The 22975-nt window shown below is 41.3% G+C and overlaps 2 protein-coding genes across 2 annotated transcripts in view; one reads left to right on the plus strand and one right to left on the minus strand.

Moving 5' to 3' along the window:
* The window catches only part of SCCPDH (saccharopine dehydrogenase (putative)), a 31203-nt gene extending 21179 nt beyond the window's left edge, over positions 1-10024 (plus strand). Inside the window, exons 8-12 of the mRNA XM_055419742.2 lie at positions 663-782; positions 868-924; positions 6512-6623; positions 8050-8131; positions 9384-10024. Coding sequence (XP_055275717.1) covers positions 663-782; positions 868-924; positions 6512-6623; positions 8050-8131; positions 9384-9489 — 477 coding nt within the window. The 3' untranslated portion in view covers positions 9490-10024. The remainder of the gene's footprint in view (positions 1-662; positions 783-867; positions 925-6511; positions 6624-8049; positions 8132-9383) is intronic.
* A 2420-nt stretch (positions 10025-12444) lies between these two features.
* The window catches only part of LOC129551622 (kinesin-like protein KIF28), a 49176-nt gene continuing 38645 nt past the window's right edge, over positions 12445-22975 (minus strand). Inside the window, exons 12-17 of the mRNA XM_088845511.1 lie at positions 21642-21776; positions 20623-20789; positions 20282-20388; positions 19868-20015; positions 19084-19277; positions 12445-12769 (exon numbers count right to left, since the gene is read on the minus strand). Of these exons, the coding sequence (XP_088701637.1) occupies positions 12617-12769; positions 19084-19277; positions 19868-20015; positions 20282-20388; positions 20623-20789; positions 21642-21776 (904 nt within the window). The 3' untranslated portion in view covers positions 12445-12616. The remainder of the gene's footprint in view (positions 12770-19083; positions 19278-19867; positions 20016-20281; positions 20389-20622; positions 20790-21641; positions 21777-22975) is intronic.

Genomic DNA, 22975 nt, shown 5'->3' on the forward strand with positions numbered 1-22975 from the left:
TGTCTGGGTTCTTCTCTCTTCTGTCCTTGCTACCTCTGGAGTCCCAGCCTACTCCATTGGTGAGGGAAAGAGGTTGTAAGTGGAGTATACATTCTATAATGTATAATTGTTAAACTCAGGTATGTGATTATGAACTTTTCATATTTGTATTCAAGCTGCTGCTGCTGCTGCTGCTAAGTCGCTTCAGTCGTGTCCGACTCTGTGCGACCCCATAGACGGCAGCCAACCAGGCTCCGCTGTCCCTGGGATTCTCCAGGCAAGAACACTGGAGTGGGTTGCCATTTCCTTCTCCAGTGTGTGAAAGTGAAAAGTGAAAGTGAAGTCGCTCAGTCATGTCCGACTAGTAGTGACCCCACGGACTGCAGCCAACCAGGCTCCCCTGTCCATGCGATTTTCCAGGCAAGAGTACTGGAGTGGCTTGCCATTGCCTTCTCCGTGTATTCAAGCAGGGGGAGCTAATTATTGTTTGCAACAATTCCTTTTAAAAAATGTCCCTCTTATGTCTGTTTTCTGAACAAGCTTTTAGAACATAACACATTCATAAAGTGAAAACTGCTTTCGTTTGATATCTCTGACCATAGGGTAAGTTATTAGTAGCTAACATTTTTGTATTACTTGGTCTAAGAAAGGCATAACATCCTGATTTTATATTCTTCATCTAGGTTCAGTATGCTGCTTATGTAACTGTGGGAGGCATCACTTCTATTATTAAGCTGATGTTTGCTGGACTCTTCTTTTTATTTTTTGTGAGGTTTGGCATTGGAAGGCAACTTCTCATAAAGGTAAGTTTTTATGAAATTAAACCTAGAGAAGTATTTTCTATGAATTTTAAAAAATACAACTAAAGGTATTTTTTTTCCCCTTTAGTTCCCATGGCTCTTCTCCTTCGGTTATTTTTCAAAACAAGGTCCAACACAAAAACAGGTAACCCTTTCCCTTGTATCCAGGTCTCTAAAGTAATATTTTTCTTAATTTTGTTTTTACTTTTCCTCAGTGCAGTGATAATAATAGCTAAGACTTGATGAAGCACTCACTGTGTTTCAGACATTCTTGTGTCCTTTATATACATTAGATTACTTAATCTTTTCAAACACTCCTTGAGGGAGGTGTTATATCCATTTTATAAATGAGGAAAATAAGTAACAGAGAGGCTAAGAAATTTGCCAAAGTCCTGTAGAGAGTAGATGGCCAGGCTAGAATGAAAACTGAGCTGTTTGGCTCCAGAAATTGTGTTCTCTTTACATCATAGAAATTTCAGATTTTTTACTCTTCAATTTTATTCCTTCATTATCTCATCCTTTTTACCTCCTCTGTCCCCCTCTCCCAAACTTACTTCCTTTTTCCTCTTTCACACACCCTGGATTCCCATGGCGGATAAATTGAATTGTCACCTGCCCGATATCATCAATACAACTGCTTTAGGCACTTCATATATAACGTGTAAAATCTCAACTTCTTTCCATCAAACCCTTTTCTTCCCTCTATGTTTCCCATCTCCGTTGGTGGCACTATCATCTGCCCAATCAAGAACATAGGCATCACTCTAGATTTTTCCAAATCCATCACAACTGCCTTAGTTCCCTCTCTCTTCTCTCCTGTCTCCCTTCTCTGCCACTTCCTTCTAATTGTGGTAAACTTAAAATATGCATGACATGAAATTTCCCATCTTAACCATTTTAGTTCATCAGGGATACAGAGAGCCGATTGTATAAACCCTACTTTGCTTATCCTCTCATCTGTGCATTGACATTTGGGTTACTTCTGTCTTTTGTCTATTTTGAATAATGCTTCTGTGAAATTGAGTGTGCATTAACATCACTGTAGAGCTTTCAAAAAGGCCAATGCCCAGGCCACATTCTGTACCAATCAAACCTGAATCTCTGATCATCTGTTTTGGGCTCTCTCCCAAAGTTGAGATCTCTGCTATGAGGCCCCACTTCACACCTACTGAATCAGAATGTCCAAATGCCAGGGTCACAACATGTATTTGAAAAAACTCCCTGAGTGATTCTGATATATAAAGTCCCAAGTGTAAGAGTCATTCTGAAAGCAGTAAGTCAGGGAAATATTTTAAAGAAGGTGATAATAGGGTCAGATTTAATTGTTTATTGAAATGTAGTCGATTTACAACATTGTGTTAGTTTCAGGTATACGGCAAAGTAACTTAGCTATACATATGTATATATATGTATATTTCATTATTTTCCATTATAAGTTATTACAAGGTATTGAATATAGTTCCTTCTGTTATACAGTAAATCCATGTTGCTGATCTATTCTGTGTGTAGTAGTTTGTAGTTGTTAATCCCCTACTCTTAATTTTTCTGCCCCCCTTTCCTCTTTGGTAACAATAAATTGGTTTTCTATGTCTGAGTTTGTTTATATTTTGTATCAGTTTTTTAATTATACATATAAATGGTATCATATAATATTTGTCTTTTTCTGTTTGACTTACTTCACTTAGTATGGTATTCTCTGGGTCCATCTGTGTTGCTTCAAGCAGCAATATTTCATTCTTTTTTTATAACAGTAATATTTCATTGTATATATACATATCACGGGCTTCCTTCATAGCTCAGTTGGTAAAGAATCTGCCTACAATGCAGGAGACACAGGTTCATTTCCTGGGTCAGATCCCCTGGAGAAGGAAATGGCAATCCGCTCCAGTATTCTTGCCTGGAAAATCCTATGGACAGAGGAGCCTGGCGGGCTACAGTCCATGGGGTCGCAAGAGTCGGACACGACTTAGCAACTAAACCACCACCACCACCATATATATCACATCTCCTTAAACCAGTTTTCTGTTGATGAGCACTTGGATTGTTTCCATGTCTTGGCTGTTATAAATAGTGCTGCTATGAACATTAGCATGCATTTATCTTTTGAATCAAAGTTTTCCTTTTTTCTGGATATATGGCCAGGAGTGGGATTGCTGGATCATATGGTAGCTCTGTTTTTAGTTTTTTTAAGGAACCTCCATACTGTTTTCTATGGTGGCTGTACCCATTTACATTCTTACCAATGAAAGAACACACAGTATTTATCTTTGTCTTACTTTATTTGAAGTCCATCCATGTCATCACAGATGGCAGGATTTCATTCTTTTTTATGGCTGAATAATATTTCTGTGTGTGTGCAGGCACACTACATTTTCTTTACACACCAGTGGACATTTAGGTTGTTTCCATATCTCAGCTATTGTAAATAACACTGCAGTGAACATGGGGGTGCATATATTTTTTCAAATTAGTGTTTTTGTTTGCTTCAAATAAATACCTGGAAGTGGACTTGCTGGATCATATGATTTGCATTTCCCTGATGATTACTGATATTGAGCATGTTTTGTTAGTCACCTGTATGTATTTTTGGAAAAATGTCTTTTTTTTTTAAAATTCAGGCCCATTTTTAATCAGATTGTTTGGTTGAGTTGTATGTATTTTTGTATATTTTAGGTATTAACTCCTTATTGGATACTTTTTTTGCAAATATCTTCTTCCATTCAGTAGGCAGTCTTTTTGTTTTGTTGATAGTTTCACTGTGCAAAATTCAGTTTAATGTAGTTCCACATGTTTATTTTTGCTTTTGTTTCTCCTGACTAAGGAGACATCCAGTAAAATACTAAGACCAGTGTCAAAGAGCATACTACCTATGTTTTCCTCTCAGGGGTTTTGTGGTTTCAAGTCTTACATTTAAGTTCTTAATCCATTTTGAGTTTATTTTTCTATATGTTGTGAAACAGTAGTCCAGTTTGATTTTTTGCATGAAGCTGTCCAATTTTCTCAACACAGTTTATTAAAAAGACTGTCTTTCCTGTTGTATGTTCTTGCCTCCTCTGTTGTAGATTAATTGAACATGTAAGTGTGGGATTATCTCTGAGCTCTCTATTCTGTTCCATTGATCTATGTGTCTATTTTTTTGTGTGCCAGTACCATACTGGTTTGGGGGGTTTTTTTGACCATGCTGCACAGCTTATAGGATCTTAGTTCCACAACCAGAGATTGAACCCATGCTCCCTGCAGTGGAAGCATGGAGTTCTAACCCCTGTACCACCAGGGAGTTCTCAGTACCATACTGTTTTGATTACTGTACTTTTGTACTGTAATTTGAAATCGGAGAAGATGATACTTCCAGCTTTGTTATTCTTTCTCAGGATTACTTTGACTCTTTGAGGTCTTTTAACTTCAAATTTAGAATTATTTGGTCTCGTTCTGTGAAAAATGCCATTGGTATTTTGATAGGTATTGCATTGACCGTGTAGATTTTCTTGGATAGTATTGTCATTTTAACAATATTAGTTCTTACAATCCAAGAGCATGGTATATATTTCTATGTGTCATCTTCAGTTTCTTTCATTAGTGTCATAGTTTCTCAAGCACAAGTATTTTACATCTTTGATTAGATTTATTTCTTGGTATTATTCCTTTTGATGGGATTGTAAATAAGATTGTTTTCTTAATTTCTCTTTCTGATTGTTGTTAGTATATAGAAATGCAATAAATTTCTGTATGTTAACTTTGTATTTATATCCTGCAACTTTACTGAGTTCATTTATTAGTTTTAATAGTTTTTTTGTGGTATCTTTAGGATATTCTATATGTAATATCATGACCTCCGCATACAGTGACAGTTTTACTTCTTACTTTCCCATTTAGATTCCTTGTATTCTGTTTCTTGTCTGATGGTTGTGACTAGGACTTCCAAATACTATGTTGAATAGAAGTGGCAAGAGTGGGTGCTCTTGTCTTATTTCTGATCTTAGAAGAAAAGCTTTCAGAAGAGCTTCCAACTTTTCACCATGGAGTATGCTGTTGGCTATGGTTTTGTCATATATGATCTTTATTATGTTGAAATGTGTCCCCTCTATGTACACACTTTGTTGAGATTTTTTATTATAAATGGATGTTGAATTTTGTCAAGTGTTTTTCCTGTGTTTGAGATGATTATATGATTTTTATCCTTTATTTTGTTAATGTGGAATATCACGTTGACTTATTTGTGGATGTTGAACATGTTTGCATCCTTAAACTAAATCCCATTTAAGTATAGCATGTGCTGTGCTGTGCGAAGTCACTTCAGTTGTGTCCAACTCTTTGCAACCCTATGGACGGTAGCTCCTCTGTCCATGGGATTCTCCAGGCAAGAATACTGGAATGAGTTGCTATGCTCTCCTCCAGGGGATCTTCCTGACCCAGGGATCGAACCCATGTCTTTATGCATTGGCAGGTGGGTTCTTTACCACTAGTGTGACTGCCAGATCTTAATTACAGCTTATGGTCCATTCAATGTATTGTTGAATTCAGTTTGCTAATATTTTGCTGAGGACTTTGCACAGGAAGCTGAGGCTTCCCTGGTGTCTCAGTTGGTAAAGAATCCCCCTTCAATGCAGGAGACCTGAGTTCAGTTCCTGGGTTGGGAAGATCCCCTGGAGAAGGGAACGGCTACCCACTTCAGTATTCTGGCCTGGAGAATTCCATGAACAGAGGAGCCTGGCGGGTCCATGGGGTCGCAAAGAGTTGGATACTACTGAATGACTTTCGCTTTTATTTTGCACTTATATTTATCAGAGATATGGGCTGTAATTTTCATTTCTTGTAGCCACCTTGACTGGTTTTGTCTTTAAATAATGATTTCTCCTTTCTGGTACCCACCTTACTTTTCTTTGTAATAAACTTCTCTGTTAGAAGGCATGTATGCTGTGAGGACATACACAATTCAAGACCCTGGCCTCCTGCTCAGTAAATTTAATAATGCTCTCCACTAAACTAACCCTGTACTTCTAATTCATGTTTCACACTGTTAACAGATCTCATGTGTGTGTGTCCACATGCACAATCGTCCCCCCTCCCCTAAACTAAGCTCTAGAAATGCCGTATATTTTATTTTATAAATACTTTATGTCTCAGGGCCTAACATAATGTCTGACACTTGGTTTATACTTAATAAAAATTTGCTCACCATGACTTTGTTACTTTATTTCTAAGTTTAGTGATTATGACAGATGCTTGGATAAATCTTCTATAATTTAATTTTGAATCAAATTTGTATACTTCTAGATGGAGCAGTTTTGTATATATATCCTAGGCTCATGTTACCATTACTTGCTGACTATTTTTGTCTTCTCATCTCAAACATATCTAAAGGCAGAGTAACATATTCTGTCCTAAAATAAAAACTACCTCCAGCTTTTCCTCTGAAACTGCCTGTTTTAATGATGCTGTTCTTTCAGCCACAGCCTAAGATTCATCTTTATTCTTCACTAAGACTCCGCTTTATTCCTCACTACCTCTGTCCCCAGAACATTACACTAGTCAGCAAAACTTACGGTTCTTCAAAGAATTATTTTTTGTTCCATGCTTAGTTAAGGATGACAGGATATTCTATCTAATAGAATATTGATTGTTGTTATCTATTAAAAATGTCTTATATGAAGTATAATGTTGATAGAATGTTTTATTGTGTTCAAGAAGGAAATGACATATTAATTTAATAAACTCTGCTTTCTATTCCTCAGCTTGATGCTTCATCTTTTACGATGACATTTTTTGGTCAAGGATTCAGCCAAGGCATTTCCCCTGTTAAGAACAAACCAAATATCAGAATTTGTACTCAGGTGAAAGGACCAGGTATTTCACATGTGACTTAAGAACGTTTGGGAGTTTTACATTGTCTTAAGCTATAAAGTGGTGTACTAGTCATAATTTCTTTTTAAAATTTGTTTTAGAAATTTGCACAGTTATTTAAGTTAATAATGATAAATAATTCTGTCAAAAGAAGGATTGGAATTATTGGTATCATTCAGTTTTATTGTTGTAGCCCTCTCTCTGATTATTTTTTTCTTTCAGTATGATTCAGTAATTCTGAATGGAATTTTTAATATAAGAAGACAAGGGGTTGATTGATATTTATCTGTTCTACTCTCATACGCAAGGGTCACTTTAGAGCCTTTTACTTATAACAGTAGTATAATTATAATCAAGGCTGTGGTCCAGACTTTCTTTGGAGTCTGTGATCACCCTGACATTGCTTGTAAAATATGTGCACATGTGTGTTTTTCCAGGGACGGTAAAAGTTTTGATAGGTTGTTAAAAAACTGTCACCCCAAAACAGTCAATAACTAGTACTGTAAATTTTAGAGAACTATACAGAGACAGTCCCACTGTGAGTTACGTTTCATTACCATCCTTCCTAATAGATCACAGGTATCTGTTGTACAGTTTTAATCAAGCCCAGTAGCAAATATAACTTTGCATCTTACATGTTTTTCAAATTTCCACTTGGGTTTTTAGGATAAGCTATGTTCTTATTTGACATGAATATAAACACCAATGTTCTACTGGCTTATAGACTTCTTTTAAAGTTACTTCTTAAAGTTAGACTTTTTTGAGAGTTACTCAGTTGTCCTTTAAGAAACCAAGTCTGTGTTTTAAAGTGAGGTTTAGTGTATTTGATTGATAAAGGTCAGTTTAGTGTATGAGTTGGGCTTCCCTGGTGGCTCAAATGGTAAAGTATCTGCCTGCAATGCAGGAGACCAGGGTTTGATCCCTGAGTCGGGATGATCCCCTGGAGGAGGAAATGGCAACCCACTCCAGTATTCTTGCCTGGAGAATCCCATGGACAGGGTAGCTGAAGGGGCTGCAGTCTGAGGGGTCGCAAAGATACAGTGTATGAATAAATCTAGGATCATTGGTAAGAGTATTGGCTTGAGCTAGCTCTGGTTCAACCAGTGTCTAACTCTGTGAGTGTGAATGAGGCGCTTAACCTCTCTATGCCTCAGTTTCCTCATCTGTAAAATTGATATAAAATAGTGCTAACCTTATATGATTGTTAAGAGGATTAAATGGGTTTAATAGATTTAAAGCACTTAACTGAACTGAACTGAACACTTAATAAGGACTATATCAGTGTTAATTGTTATTTTTGTTATTTCATGAACAGAGTATTAAGGAAATTCTATACACTAAGATATAAAATCTACCATTTGATTTTTGGGTGCTGCTGATTGTCTAGTTTATGGATACTTTCTTTTTCTTGATCACCTGTTTTCTGCAGAAGCTGGCTATGTAACTACCCCGATAGCCATGGTCCAGGCAGCCATGACTCTTCTAAATGACGCCTCTGATCTTCCTAAGGCGTAAGTCTGATTTTCTTCAAATTTAAAGATATCTTTTCCATTTATTTTATATTTTAGCTTATTTTAGTTCAGTTTTCAGGCGTTGGGTTTACAGTACCTTTGATCCAAAGAGAGAGGTGAACTTAAAACCGTGAGGACAGTTCCTTATTGACTTCTAGGAACAGTGCAGAAATAAATGAGAGGAGACAGAAGTTGAGAGCCATGTAAGTTGGCTTCAGTTCCTTCGAAAAATAACTCAGATCCAAAGTTAGCTACTCAGAAAAAGGTCCCCGTGCTTCAGTGTTATTGGCAGGAGCCCTTAATCCGTGCTGAATGATACCCAGCTGGCAGTGAGAGCCTTGATTCATGGCATCCTGGCTAGATAATTATTAAGTACACTATCTTACTGGAGGATTTAGCTGTTAGCCTAAAAGTAGGCCAGCTTTACAAATAAGCATAGGCTTGCAGACTTAGAAACAAATCAGGTATGACCTGAAACTAGTAAGTAACAAACATAAAAATTATATAAAGTGAATCTTAATTACATTTTCTTCAAATATTTGTATACCCTTTGAAAATATTTAGTATTTTCTGAATGGTAGCCATTACATGTAAAAAAACTTCTTTTTCATCCTGTTTGTACTGTTTATGCTTTATTAGTAATTGATTACCTAAGTTTATATTGTCCGTGTATATATTTAGAGGCTTCCCAAGTGGCGCTAGTAGTAAAGAACCCAGCTGCTAGTGCAGGAGACAGAGACACAGGTTCAATCCCTAGGTAGAGACGATCCCCTGAAGAAGGGCATGGCAACCCACTCCAGTATCCCAGAGGATCCCAGAGGAGCCTGGCAGGCTACAGTCCATGGGGTCGCAAAGACTGGGACACAACTGAAGTGACTGAGCACGCACGCATGTATATATTTAATCTTCCTGAGTCTTAGGGCTGACTTTATAAACAGCAGCTGTTACTTGGGTTGATAACCCTCCATGTGCTCCTTCCAACACACACACACCAGTGTTGTGGAAATGGTCTCATTATCACTGAACCAGTCTAGACAGGTTTGCTAGCTACTAGTTTCCTCTTGAATAATAGCTACTTGCTCACTTGGCTGGTTTTAGAAATGGAGCCGAAAACAGTGCATGATGAAATCAAGAATCGGGTTTTTATACGTTTTGCATTGATTCGATAGCCAGCTGTCCAGCAGGTCATCCTAGCAGAGGAAGGGGGCTGGAGCTGGGCCTTGTGCACTGTTTTCATCCTGTTGTCTTACAGGGGTGGAGTCTTCACGCCCGGAGCAGCTTTCTCCAGAACAAAGTTGATTGACAGACTCAACGAACGTGGCATTGAGTTTAGTGTCATTAGCAGCACTGAAGTCTAAACATTTGAACAATTAATTGAAGTCATAAAATGTATGAATTAACAGCTTTTTAATTTGATATGTTGAAATGCTTCTATAAACCTATCTGACTATATGTGGAAAAGATTGTCAAATCTAAAATATGTATACATTAAAAGCAGGAAATTGTACTAGCTTACCCTAAGTTTCAAATCTTAGCTGATTTTTGTGATTTTATTGCTTTTGAGAGAAAACTTAATATTTGACTGACATTTTCATTGAAGAATTCATGGTCATTTTTTATAAGTGAGCTGGCAGATCAGAGGATGGGATGGGTGGCTCTGTCTGTGTTGCTGACACACCCAGGCTGGTGGTCATGTGAGACAGTGGCTGCTGTTTTCCTTGTCATGGTATCAAATGGGATCTCACTTTCCCACGAATTTCTCTGCATAGTGTAGGCCTTTGCCAAATGAAACTGCAGTTTTTGCTGTTTTAGCCTAGTTTTTCACCCATCTACACTGACTGATTTGGGACTCTTACCTAAGTTTAATAATAAAGGATTGTCAATTGAACAGTGGATTTGTGTTTGGACATGTCTGTGTAATTGAGTAATGGTAGAAATGTCCTTCCCAAGTGGTCTGTGTCCTGCTAATAACTGGGTTTATCATTCATTTTCCCTGGTTCTATACCTGTGGTTAGTTTGAAGGATGTAGCTGATAAGTTTCTACTGAGTTTCACTGTCTAAGCAAAGTTCAGTTCAGTTCAGTTCAGTCGCTCAGTCGTGTCCGACTCTCCGCGACCCCATGAAACACAGCACGCCAGGCCTCCCTGTCCATCACCAACTTCCGGAGTTCACTCAAACTCATGTCCACAGAGTCGGTGATGCCATCCAGCCATCTCATTCTCCGTCGTCCCCTTCTCCTCCCGCCCCCAACCTTTCCCAGCATCAGAGTCTTTTCCAGTGAGTCAACTCGCCGCATGAGGTGGCCAAAGTATTGCAGTTTCAGCTTTAGCATCAGTCCCTCCAATGAACATCTAGGATTGATCTCCTTTAGAATGGACTGGTTGGATCTCCTTGCAGTATAAGGGACTCTCAAGAGTCTTCTCCAACACCACAGTTCAAAAGCATCGATTCTTCAGCGATCAGCTTTCTTCACAGTCCAACTCTCACATCCATACATGACCATGGGAAAAACCATAGCCTTGACTAGACGGACCTTTGTTGGCAAAGTAATGTCTCTGCTTTTTAATATACTATCAAGGTTGGTCATAACTTTCCTTCCAAGGAGCAAGCGTCTTTTAATTTCATGGCTGCAATCAGCATCTGCAGTGATTTTGGAGCCCAAAAAAATAAAGTCTGACACTGTTTCCACTGTTTTTCCATCTATTTCCCATGAAGTGATGGGACCAGATGCCATGATCTTTGTTTTCTGAATGTTGAGCTTCAAGCCAACCTTTTCACTCTCCTCTTTCACTTTCATCAAGAGGCTTTTGAGTTCCTCTTCACTTTCTGCCATAAGGGTAGTGTCATCTGCATATCTGAGGTTATTGATATTTCTCCCAGCAATCTTGATTCCAGCTTGTGCTTCTTCCAGCCCAGCGTTCCTCATGATGTACTCTGCATAGAAGTTAAATAAGCAGGGTGACAATATACAACCTTGACGTACACCTTTTCCTATTTGGAACCAGTCTGTTGTTCCATGTCCAGTTCTAACTGTTGCTTCCTGACCTGCATACAGGTTTCTCAAGAGGCAGGTCAGGTGGTCTGGGATTCCCATCTCTTTCAGAATTTTCCACAGTTTATTGTGATCCACACAGTCAAAGGCTTTGGCATAGTCAATGAAGCAGAAATAGATGTTTTTCTGAAACTCTCTTACTTTCTCCATGATCCAGCGGATGTTAGCAATTTGATCTCTGGTGCCTCTGCCTTTTCTAAAACCTGCTTGAACATCTGGGAGTTCACGGTTTACATACTGCTGAAGCCTGGCTTGGAGAATTTTGAGCATGACTTTACTAGCGTGTGAGATGAGTGCAATTGTGTGGTAGTTTGAGCATTCTTTGGCATTGCCTTTCTTTGGGATTGGAATGAAGACTGACCTCTTCCAGTCCTGTGGCCACTGCTGAGTTTTCCAAATCTGCTGGCATATTGAGTGCAGCACTTTCACAGCATCATCTTTCAAGACTTGAAATAGCTCAACTGGAATTCCATCACCTCCACTAGCTTTGTTAGTAGTGATGCTTTCTAAGGCCCACTTGTCTAAGCAAAACTTTTCTCTAATTTACTTTTTATATTTAACTGCATTTTCCACTGAAACCTAAAAATAAGGCAAAGACTTTTCCTTTGTAATCATATTATAAACACAAATAAGTGTTCTGTTACATCCATCATGTAAAGGGGACAACCATTTCCTTTATGGAATTTCTACAATACAGTGAGAGGCATGAAACTGATAAGAATCTTACTCATGTTGGGAGGCAACTCTGTCACGTTTCACTTTCATGCATTGGAGAAGGAAATGGCAACCCACTCCAGTGTTCTTGCCTGGAGAATCCCAGGGACGGGGGACCCTGGTGGGCTGCCATCTATGGGTTTGCACAGAAGCGACATAGCAGCAGCAGCAGCTGTACAAACTATACAGAAGAAAGAGGGTCTTTAACTTAAAGAAGAACAGATAAGGAAAGAGGCTTAGAGAAGGGACACCGCTTCCACAGAACTGATTAGTCATGGATTCAGCTCCAGGCAGTCGATCCTCTTGCTCAGAGTGCTAACCATTCACTGCTCATATTTTCCACCTCACCTTCAGCCTGAATTCCTTTTTTCATGATTTTAAATCAAATAAAAAGGAATTTTGCTTGAAAGCAGTGTAATAGGTTGAGTGAGTGAGAAATGGGTTGAGTAGGTTGAGTCCACAATTCAGTTCCGATAGCCAAGTTAATTAAACAATGTTGACAACTCAAAGCTCAAATGTTTTCAGTTGGTGTATCCTCTGGGAAAGATTGAAGGCATGAGGAGAAGGGGACAACAGAGGATGAGACGGTTGGATGGCATCATTGACTCTTTGGACATGAGTTTGAGCAAGGTCCAAGAGTTGGTGATTGACAGGGAAGCCTGGCTTGCTGCAGTCATGGGGTCGCAGAGTCGGACAGGCCTGAACGACTGAACTGAACACTATTCCATATGCGATAAACATTCTTTCTTCTGTTTCACTATAAGAGCAACATCATTTTTCAGTTTCCACATGCTGGATTCAAGTAGGTCCCCAAAGTCCTTTAACATTTGTGACTGTTGGTGTACAAATGGCCGAAGCATTTGATCATCTTCCTAAAAATAAATGAAAGAAAAAAATGATATTGTTGTTAAACCCCAAATTCATACACCCAACGCACAGTGAAGCCAAACAAATTGAAATAGTGGAGTTTGGAGCAGAGAAGCTTGTATTAGTTGAGGAGGCACCAATTCTGAAAATGGGAGACCTAGACTCATCTCAGATCCATCCTGCTGGCTGGCCAGGGTGCAAGGGTTTTAAAAGCAAAAGTAAAGGTGGTATGTGATTTCAGTTTCCCTATAAGACCTCAGTTGCAGACTTCCGAGCATCATCTTGTAACTTGCACCTGTCATTGACTGTGATTGATCCGCATGTCCTAGCAAACTAGTATATCATGGTCTTGTGATCCCTTAACTTCTTTTGGAGAGAGAGCAAAAGCAATGATGGTTATTTACCTCGTGATGGCTCAGGAATTCAGTTCTTAATTGACCGAGTGTCACTAATTTTAAGACTGCTTGTGTTGCAGGAAGGGGAACCCCTTCCAGGGCCCGAAAGTGGACTCTGGTCTAATACTCGGAAATGAATTGTCAGAGGAGACACACGTGTTGACAAAGCAAGAGATTTTATTAGGAAGGGATGCCCGGGTGGAGAGCAGCAGGGTAAGGGAACCCAGGAGAACTGCTCTGCCACATGGCTTGCAGTGGGTTTTATGGTGATGGGATTAGTTTCCGGGTTGTCTTTGGCCAGTCATTCTGGTTCAGAGTCCTTCCTGGGGTGCGCCCATTGCTCAGCCAAGATGGACGGCAGTGAGAAGGATTCTGGGAGGTGGTTGGACACGTGGTGTCACCTGTTGACCTTTCCTGAACTCTTCCAGTTGTGGTGGCTTATTAGTTCCATGTTCCTTACCAGGACCTCCTGTCGTAAAATAACTAATACAAATGGTAACTATGGTGCGTGGCCAGGGTGAGTGGTTTCACTCAGTGTGATTCCCCTCACACTTGGGGCCATTTGATAGAGCATTATCTCCACAGTTTGAGGTCATAAGTCAACGCATTGTTTTAAGCTGACCATCATGGAAAAGATGATGCTGGGCTTGTTTTTTCTTTGTGTCTGTGTTCCCTCACTCCCCTAGTTACTAATTGCTTGAATCTGCTCTTTGGAACTCAGGGAAGGTCTAGGAGAGGAAAGTCTTTTTCTCCAAACAAGAAACGAGGAACATGGAAGGGATTTGTACTCAGAAGGGCCTGAAGTGTCCTGCTCAGTTTCAGACTTAGTAGACTCACTTCATTATAGTAAAAGGATGGTGTGTGTACATGAGGGGGTGCCCAGTAAGGTCTCCCTTTGAGCTGGAAAGCTGCATTTGAAAACTGCTGCCAGAGGCAACAATTCACCTAGGAGCAGGTCTGGTTTAGGAAGCCTGACTAAATGACCCTTTCAGTTTAGTTCAGTTCAGTCACTCAGTCGTGGCCGACTCTGCGACCCCATTAACTACAGCACGCCAGGCCTCCCTGTCCATCATCAACTCCTGGAGTCCACCCAAACGTATGTCCATAGAGTCAATGATGCCATCCAACCATCTCATCCTCTGTCGTCCCCTTCTCCTCCTGCCCTCAATCTTTCCCAGCATCAGGGTCTTTTCAAATGAGTCACCTCTTCTCATCAGGTGACCAAAGTACTGGAGCTTCAGCTTCAACATCAGTCCTTCCAATGAACACCCAGGACTGATCTCCTTTAGGATGGACTGGTTGGATCTCCTTGCAGTCCAAGGGAGTCTCAAGAGTCTTCTCCAACACCACAGTTCAAAAGCATCAATTCTTCGGCGCTCAGCTTTCTTTACAGTCCAACTCTCACATCCATACATGACCATGGGAAAAACCATAGCCTTGACTAGACGGACCTTTGTTGGTAAAGTAATGTCTTTGCTTTTTAATATGCTGCCTAGGTTGGTCACAACTTTCCTTCCAAGGAGTAAGCGTCTTTTAATTTCATTGCTGCAGTCACCATCTGCAGTGATTTTGGAGCCCCCAAAAATAAAGTCAGTCACTGTTTCCACTGTTTCCCCATCTATCTGCCATGAAGTGATGGGACCAGATGCCATGATCTTAGTTTTCTGAATGTGGAGCTTCAAGCCAACTTTTTCACTCTCTTCTTTCATCAAGAGGCTCTTGAGTTCTTCTTCACTTTCTGTCATAAGTTCAGTTCAGTTGCTCAGTTGTGTCCGACTCTCTGTGACCCCATGAATCACAGCACACCAGGCCTCCCTGTCCATCACCAACTCCCGGAGGTCACTCAAACTCATGTCCACAGAGTTGGTGATGCCATCCAGCCATCTCATTCTCTGTCGTCCCCTTCTCCTCCCGCCCCCAACCTTTTCCAGCATCAGAGTCTTTTCCAGTGAGTCAACTCGTCACATGAGGTGGCCAAAGTATTGCAGTTTCAGCTTTAGCATCAGTCCTTCCAATGAACACCCAGGATTGATCTCCTTTAGAATGGACTGGTTGGATCTCCTTGCAGTCCAAGGGACTCTCAAGAGTCTTCTCCAACACCACAGTTCAAAAGCATCAATTCTTCGGCACTCAGCTTTCTTCACAGTCCAACTCTCACATCCATACATGACCACGGGAAAAACCATAGCCTTGACTAGATGGACCTTGGTTGGCAAAGTAATGTCTCTGCTTTTTAATATACTATCTAGGTTGGTCATAACTTTCCTTCCAAGGAGTAAGCGTCTTTTAATTTCATGGCTGCAATCAGCATCCGCAATGATTTTGGAGCCCCAAAAAATAAAGTCTGACACTGTTTCCACTGTTTTTCCATCTATTTTCCATGAAGTGATGGGACCAGATGCCATAATCTTTGTTTTCTGAATGTTGAGCTTCAAGCCAACCTTTTCAGTCTCCTCTTTCACTTTCATCAAGAGGCTTTTGAGTTCCTCTTCACTTTCTGCCATAAGGGTAGTGTCATCTGCCTATCTGAGGTTATTGATATTCTCCTGGCAATCTTGATTCCAGCTTGTGCTTCCTCCAGCCCAGCGTTTCTCATGATGTACTCTGCATAGAAGTTAAATAAGCAGGGTGACAATATACAGCCTTGATGTACTCCTTTTCCTATTTGGAACCAGTCCGTTGTTCCATATCCAGTTCTAACTGTTGCTTATTGTCTAACAGGGAAAATTGGTGAGAGAATCCAAATATTTGGGACTGATATAACACTGTAGACATTCTGAAGTTTGCAAAGGACCATGTGGGTGGGGATTCTCCCATCGATAGGGTTTACTGATATGGGTCCCCTGCCCCATAGGAGGGACTGCAGATACCCCTGTGGGCCAGGGCGCCAGTGAGCAATGGTAGAGGAGGTGACGGTGCTCACAGAGATGGGGAGTGGGCAGGGGGCAGGCGGTGTGTCATGGCATCTCCTTTTAGTTTCTGTTTCCCTGATGATTAGTGACATGCCTGCTCAAATACTTGAGCCATTTTCTCCAATGTGTTTTGCCACGTGTTGTTTTTCTTATTTTAATAAAGTAAATATGTAGTTGTTTGTTTATTCTGGATACTAACATCACCGACTCAGTGGACATGAGTTTGAGCAAACTCTAGGAGATGGTGAAGGACAGGGAAGCTTGGTGTGCTGCAGTCCATGGAGTCACAAAGAGCTGGACACGACTGAGTGACTGAACAACAACAACAATACAAATAGATTCTTCCAGGTTGTGACTTATTTTTTATTTTATTTTTAGTGTCTTTCACCACACTAGTTTATCCTTCTTTATTGTGAGCTGAGCACTGAAGAATTGATGCTTTTGAACTGTGGTGTTGGAGAAGACTCTTGAGAGTCCCTTGGACTGCAAGGAGATCCAACGAGTCCACCCTAAAGGAGATCAGTCCTAAATATTCATTGGCAGGACTGATGTTGAAGCTGAAGCTTCAATCCTTTGGCACCTGGTGGCAAGAACTGACTCATTGGGAAAGACCCTGATGCTGGGAAAGATTCAAGGCAGGAGGAGAAGGGGATGATAGAGGATGAGATGATTGGATGGCATCACTGACTCGATGGACATGAGTTTGAACAAGCTCCAGGAGTTGGTGATGGACAGGGAAGCCTGACGTGCTGCAGTCCATGGGGTCGCAAAGAGTAGGACACAACTGAACTGAACTGATACATCCAAGAGTGCCCAAAATTTATGCATGCAGCTGCTGCTGCTAAGTCACTTCAGTCGTGTCCGACTCTGTGTGACCCCATAGACGGAAGCCCACCAGGCTCCCCCATCCCCGGGATTCTCCAGGCAAGAACACTGGAGTGGGTTGCCATTTCCTTCTCCAATGTGTGAAGGTGAAAAGTGAAAGTGAAGTCGCTCAGTCGTGTCTGACCCTAAGCGACCCCATGGACTGCAGCCTACCAGGCTCCTCCATCCATGGGATTTTCTAGGCAAGAGTACTGGAGTGGCTTGCCATTGCCTTCTCTGAAAATGTATGCATAGGTACAAATTAAATATGTCTGCTCAAGAAAACACTCTCTTGATTTCCTCCTGGTCACACCCATTTCCCCACCCCCAGAAGCAACCACTAACCTAAGTTGATCATCATTTTCTTGTCACCTAGAATGCAGCCCTAAACACTCCTATATTTTGCCTGTTTTCTGGCCACTTGTGCTGTAATTTACTTATCTTCTGTGGACGTGCATTAGGATATTTCCATTTGGGAAGCTATAACAGAAAATGGTTAAAATACCATCTTATGCATATATGCATGGGTTTCTACAGGATTTTTCACCTGGACCGCCATCTGAACCACAGAACAGAAAATGACTTGAATGACTATCTTCTTAGTTCTCTCAGGAATGGTGTATAACAAGGACCATTCCAGATAGGTAGGAGAAAAATTAATTCATTACACACATAGCATGCCAAGAGAGGTGGTTCAAACTTTAGTCGACAGCAGAATAATCTAGAGGGCTCATTAAACCACAGTTGACTGGGCCTCACATCCAGAGATTCTGACTCAGCAGGTCTGGGAGGCGGCCCTGGAATTTGCATTTCTAACAAGATTCCAGATAATGCTGCAGCTGCTGACTGGGAAGACCACACTTCAAGAACCTCTGCCTCAGGGCGTGCAGGCGCAGTTCCTTGCAGAACCAGTTTACTCTGTGGAGAAGAGGAGTTGAATTGCCGGCTTGTAGGGGAGATGCATCTTTGACTTTTATTAGATAAACGGCAACAATTTTTAAAGCTTTTATACTGATTTATGGGCTTCCCTGGTGGCTCAGTGCTAAAGAATCTACCTCCCAATGCAGGAGACCCAGGTTCAATCCCTCTGTCGGGAAGGTCCCCTGGAGAAGGGATTGGCAACCCACTCCAGCATTCTTGCCTGGAGAATTTCATGGACAGAGGAGCCTGGTGGGCTATAGTTCACGGAGTTGCAAAGAGTTGGACATAACTGAGTGACTAACACATACATACATCCATCTGGTTGTTGTGAGAACTCAGTAAATATAAAAACACTTAATAAGTATTATGTTGTTGTTTTTAGTTGGCGAGTGGTGTCCAACTCTGCAAACCCATGGACTATAGTCCACAAGTTTCCTCTGTCCATGGGATTTCCCAGGCAAGATACTGGAGTGGGTAGCCATTCCCTTCTCCAGAGTATCTTCCTGCCCCAGGACCGAACCCATGTCTCTTACATCTAACCTGCATTGGTAGGCAGGTTCTCTACCACTAGTGCCATCTGGGAAGCCCCCAAGTGTTATATAATGTTTTCTATTATAACTATTACTTTTTATCCCCCTTTCCGATCTTTATACCTTTTATTTCTGGCCTTGCTACACTGGCTAGAACCTAAAGTACAATGTCAAAAAAAAGTGGAGATAGCTGACATCTATGATTTACCATTAAGATTATGCTTCCTGTGTGTTTAAGACTGCCTTTATCATATTAAGAAATGTCCATTTTGTTCCTAGTTTGCTAAGAGTTTTTATCGTGGGAGGATGTTGAATTTTATCACATGCTTTTTCGGTATCTATTGAAGTATCCATGATTTTTCTCCTATAATATCTTAGTGTGATGAATTATATTTCTTTGGTTTTACAACAATAAAGCAAACGTGCACTTTTGGGATATTCTATATGTCATAAAGTGCAGGAATCTCAATCCTGCAGGGGCCACAGCCTCCTTGAACCAACCAGGTGTACACTAAAGTGAAAAATGGGAGCAGAAGTGAGTGGAAGCCTGAAAGCAGCAGACTCACAGTGTTCCCGGCCTTGACCTGCTCTTCTTCTTAAACACACACCCACCCCACACTCAGGAAATGCCATTCTATCCAAGAGTTACATTTAATGGAAAGGTAATCCTTTGGCTCCCGGGATGCTGGGTACTTACAGGAGGTTTATAATGTCTCAGTTTGAGAAACTGCCCTCTGGCCACATTCATGCTTTGGTAGAACACCTTAAGAGCTCTGGCAAATTCTCTGTCGAAGCTGGCTTGCTGGGTGGTGCACATTTGATTAATCTCTCTGGCTGCTGGCCCTTGTGCTGTCATCCAAGTGATCTTTCGGGTACTGGAAGGCTGATGTGCTGAAGGTGGAAGATAAGAGAACATTTATTTGTTCATCTCAAACCTGTCAATCCTAAAGGAAATCAACCCTGAATATTCATTGGGAGGGCTAATGCTGAAGCTAAAGCCCCAATACTTTGTCCACCTGATGCGAAGAGCTGACTCACTGGAAAAGACTCTGATCCTGGGAAAGAATGAGGGCAGGAGGAGAAGTGGGTGGCAGAGGATGAGATGGTTGGATGGCATCACCAACTCAATGGACATGAATTTGAGCAAACTCTGGGAGTTGTGAAGGACAGTGAAGCCTGGCATGCTGCAGTCCATTGGGTCTCAAAGAGTTGGACACGACTAAGTGATTGACCAACAACTATTTATCCATGTATTTATATATTTAATTATCTTGGTGGCATTGCACTACATCATCATTTATCAGGTACCAATTGTGACCCATCCCAAGAAATCTTACAAGGAAAAAACGTTCTGCTTTTTTTTAAAAAACTGAAACAAGATATTAACTCATTTAAAAGCTCGTTTCTTAGAAAGAAAATACTCATCACAAATGTAGGAGTTTAGAGAAAGTCTAAACACCAAGATTTGAGCGGCCTCTCACCTTCTTGACTAGAACTGGTTCTCTCAGTGGATTCTTTAAGAAGCACATTTTCCTCTCTGAGGACTCTGTTTATGTTTCTCAGCAGTTCCGTCTCCTGTTCTAACTTGAGCAGCTTCAGATAAAGCTCTGCTATCTGGTTTGATGTACTCTACAGAAACAAGTTGGGTTAGTCTTGTGTGCATTATTTGCATATCCTTTGAGACAGGCCGTTGTTCCTATCTTATGAAAATCGGATGGGGTGCAGTGAGGGCTGGGTGGTAATCAAGATTTAAGACCCTTAAGATACACAGGAGTAAATCAAGAAAGAGGCTTTTTAATGGGAGGGAACATTGATGATCCCCAAGCAACTATTATCTGAGATTTTTTTTTAGTCATCTGTGATATCTATTTTTAATGTGACTTAAATAAACACACCTGACCTGTATCCATCAGAGTGGAAATTTTCTTCGTGTCCACCAGGATGTGGCCTTCACCTGTGACCATGAGGTCCAGACGAGAGCAGCTCAGTTCAGCACAGCCTTCTGTAGTGTGAGGGAGATAACATCAAGGAAAGAAAAGTCTCATTCTCCACTCGCAGTGTTGTGTGAGGAGGTTTAAACCATGTAATCAACTGTGGACTAAAACCCAGAGGCTCAGAAGACAGCTCTTGGCCACTGCCGTCAAGATCCTGACAGCTTCCCTCTGCAGCCCTAAGATATACAACATGATATCTGATGGAGGAATACACCATGCAAAAGGGGAGATAAGCATGGTACCTTGAAGACCCCATAAATCAACAATGAGAGCGTTTGTTTGTAAATAATTCAGAAACTCCTGAGATGCATTTAAGGTTGTAAATTGGACAGTCTCATCAATCTGGGGATTCACAGTTTTCCATACAGGCTTGGTATATAAAGTGTTTGGAAGATCATAAATTCTGTACCTGAGAAAAGAACAGAAAACATAACTCAAAACCATAAGGGATACATTTCTAAAGGAAAGTTACAGATAAACCAAAGAATTGTAGCCTGTTTTGTTTAGTTGATAAGGCATGCATGCGAAGTCATGTCCAATTCTGCAACCCCATGGATTGTAGCCTGCCAGGCTCCGCTGTCCGTGGACTTTTGCAGGCAAAAATACTGGAGTGGGTTGCCATTTAGTTGATAAAAGATGACCTACAATTGATTCTCCTTGCCACCTCCAACATCTCAGCTATTCAACATAGATATCATCATTATATAGATAATACTTATTAAAAAATCTAACAAAAAGAGAAAAAGGATTTTGATACTTTCTACTTAGATACTCTAAAGTTATTGATTTTCCACAAGAGGTTGTGGTTTATTCTTTGTCCTTCAAAATCTCCCTCCTTTATTGCTTCATCTTTTAGTATCCTTTTAGCCTCATTTGTTTAAGCATATCTGGTGCCTCTATCATATCATCACACACAGTCCTTTTGTTTACAACTAAAAAAAGAAAATAAACCCAATTATCCTACTTTGATAACACAGGTTCACTAGATGCTCTTTTTGATAATTAATATTCCTGACTCTTGGCTTCAATTACTTAGAAGAATCGGTACATGGTGACCTATACACAGTGACCTGGAGGGAAATGTAAATTCTCCCTCTATTAAGCAGAAGGAGGAAATAGTCATTTGGGAGTTGAACAAGCAGAAAAACTTAAGCAAATGTCATGATCGACTCATTCTTAAAACTTGAGGAAAGGCTCCCTCCCATCAGGGCACATAGGCCGGGTGGTTCACGTTCAGCAGCTCGGCGGGGCAGGCTGGTACCCCATCTGAACACCCCTCTCCGCATCTTCCTTTAGCCACTTGGTGCCAAGGCACTGCACAAGGCGAATCTGGAAATCCATCCTCTTGCCCAGCAGGTCCACTGGGTCAGTAACCACATCTTCCTCACCACGTGCTCTATAAACAGAAGAGGTAAACCTTGATCACAGGTTAGCCTGGCCCCAAGCAAGTTAGACTCATGTCAGTGTAGATTACATCGACGCCTCGTGTGTGTCAGTCACTCAGTCGTGGCAGACTCTGTGACCCCATGGACTGCGGCCGGGCAGGCTCCTCTGTCCATGGAATTCTCCAGGCAAGAATACTGGCGTGAGTAGCCATTCCCTTCTCCAGGGACCCTGACCCAGGAATCGAAGCCAGGTCTCCTGCATCATTGCAGGTGGATTCTTTGCAATCTGAGCCACCAGGGAAGCCCTAAGAGACAGCCAAATTCTCTGAAGGAAGGATGGGTTATATTACCAGCTGTAGAATTCATTCATTCCAGAGACATATCACAAGAGCCCACTCTTCTCTTTTACTTCAAGATATGGACTTTTTCAAGGAGGAGACAGGAATATAACAGCTTCTTGCAATTAATGCACCCAGGTGTGGATGCCAAACTGCCATTGAAGATTTAAGTAGGTTCCCCAGTGGGTAGAGGGGTTGCCACCTAGAGAAAGCCAGCTGGCTGGCCACAGGCAGCCTCTCCAGGTGTCATTCTCCTTGTGAACCCTTCACAGTCCAGAGTCAACTCCAGGCCCACAGGCTCAGAAACCAGTTTGGACAGCTTTCCAACAGGGTACCTCTTTCACATCAACTGAGCTCACAGAGATTGAAACCTGTAAACTATAATGCCACTTTACTAATTCAGAGTGAGAAATACAACCATCAGGCAGCCTAGGAGCCTTGGGTAGCAAAATGCCCAGGAAGTTACTTAGAGTTCCAATAAAGACAGCGAGGCACTGGTCATCTTAGTCTATTAGACACAAGACTTGGCAGTTTTGTTGCTCACTTGTTGACTGTTTCTTCTTCAGAAAAACAAAAAGGTTGCATCAGCTAGCCGCTGAGGACACTGGCACCCAAACCAGGCCTCCTGCTGGCCTCTTTACTTAGAATTGCTAAGAGGTGTTAGCTTTTGTAAACTCTCTCAACTGCCTTTGGTCCAAAGAGAGGAAACAGGGAGACAGCCTCTGTGTGTGTGTAAGTCTCTCAGTCGTGTCCGACTCTATGTGACCCCGTGGACTGTAGCCCGCCGGGTTCCTCTGTCCATGGAATCCTCCAGGCAAGAATACTGGAGTGGGTTGTCATTCCCTTCTCCAGGTGATCTTCTTGACTCAGGA

The sequence above is a fragment of the Moschus berezovskii genome, chromosome 17, assembly GCF_049115385.1.
Source record: "Moschus berezovskii isolate FMDL1 chromosome 17, NW_MosBer_1.0, whole genome shotgun sequence".
In the NCBI taxonomy this organism is placed as follows: domain Eukaryota; kingdom Metazoa; phylum Chordata; class Mammalia; order Artiodactyla; family Moschidae; genus Moschus; species Moschus berezovskii.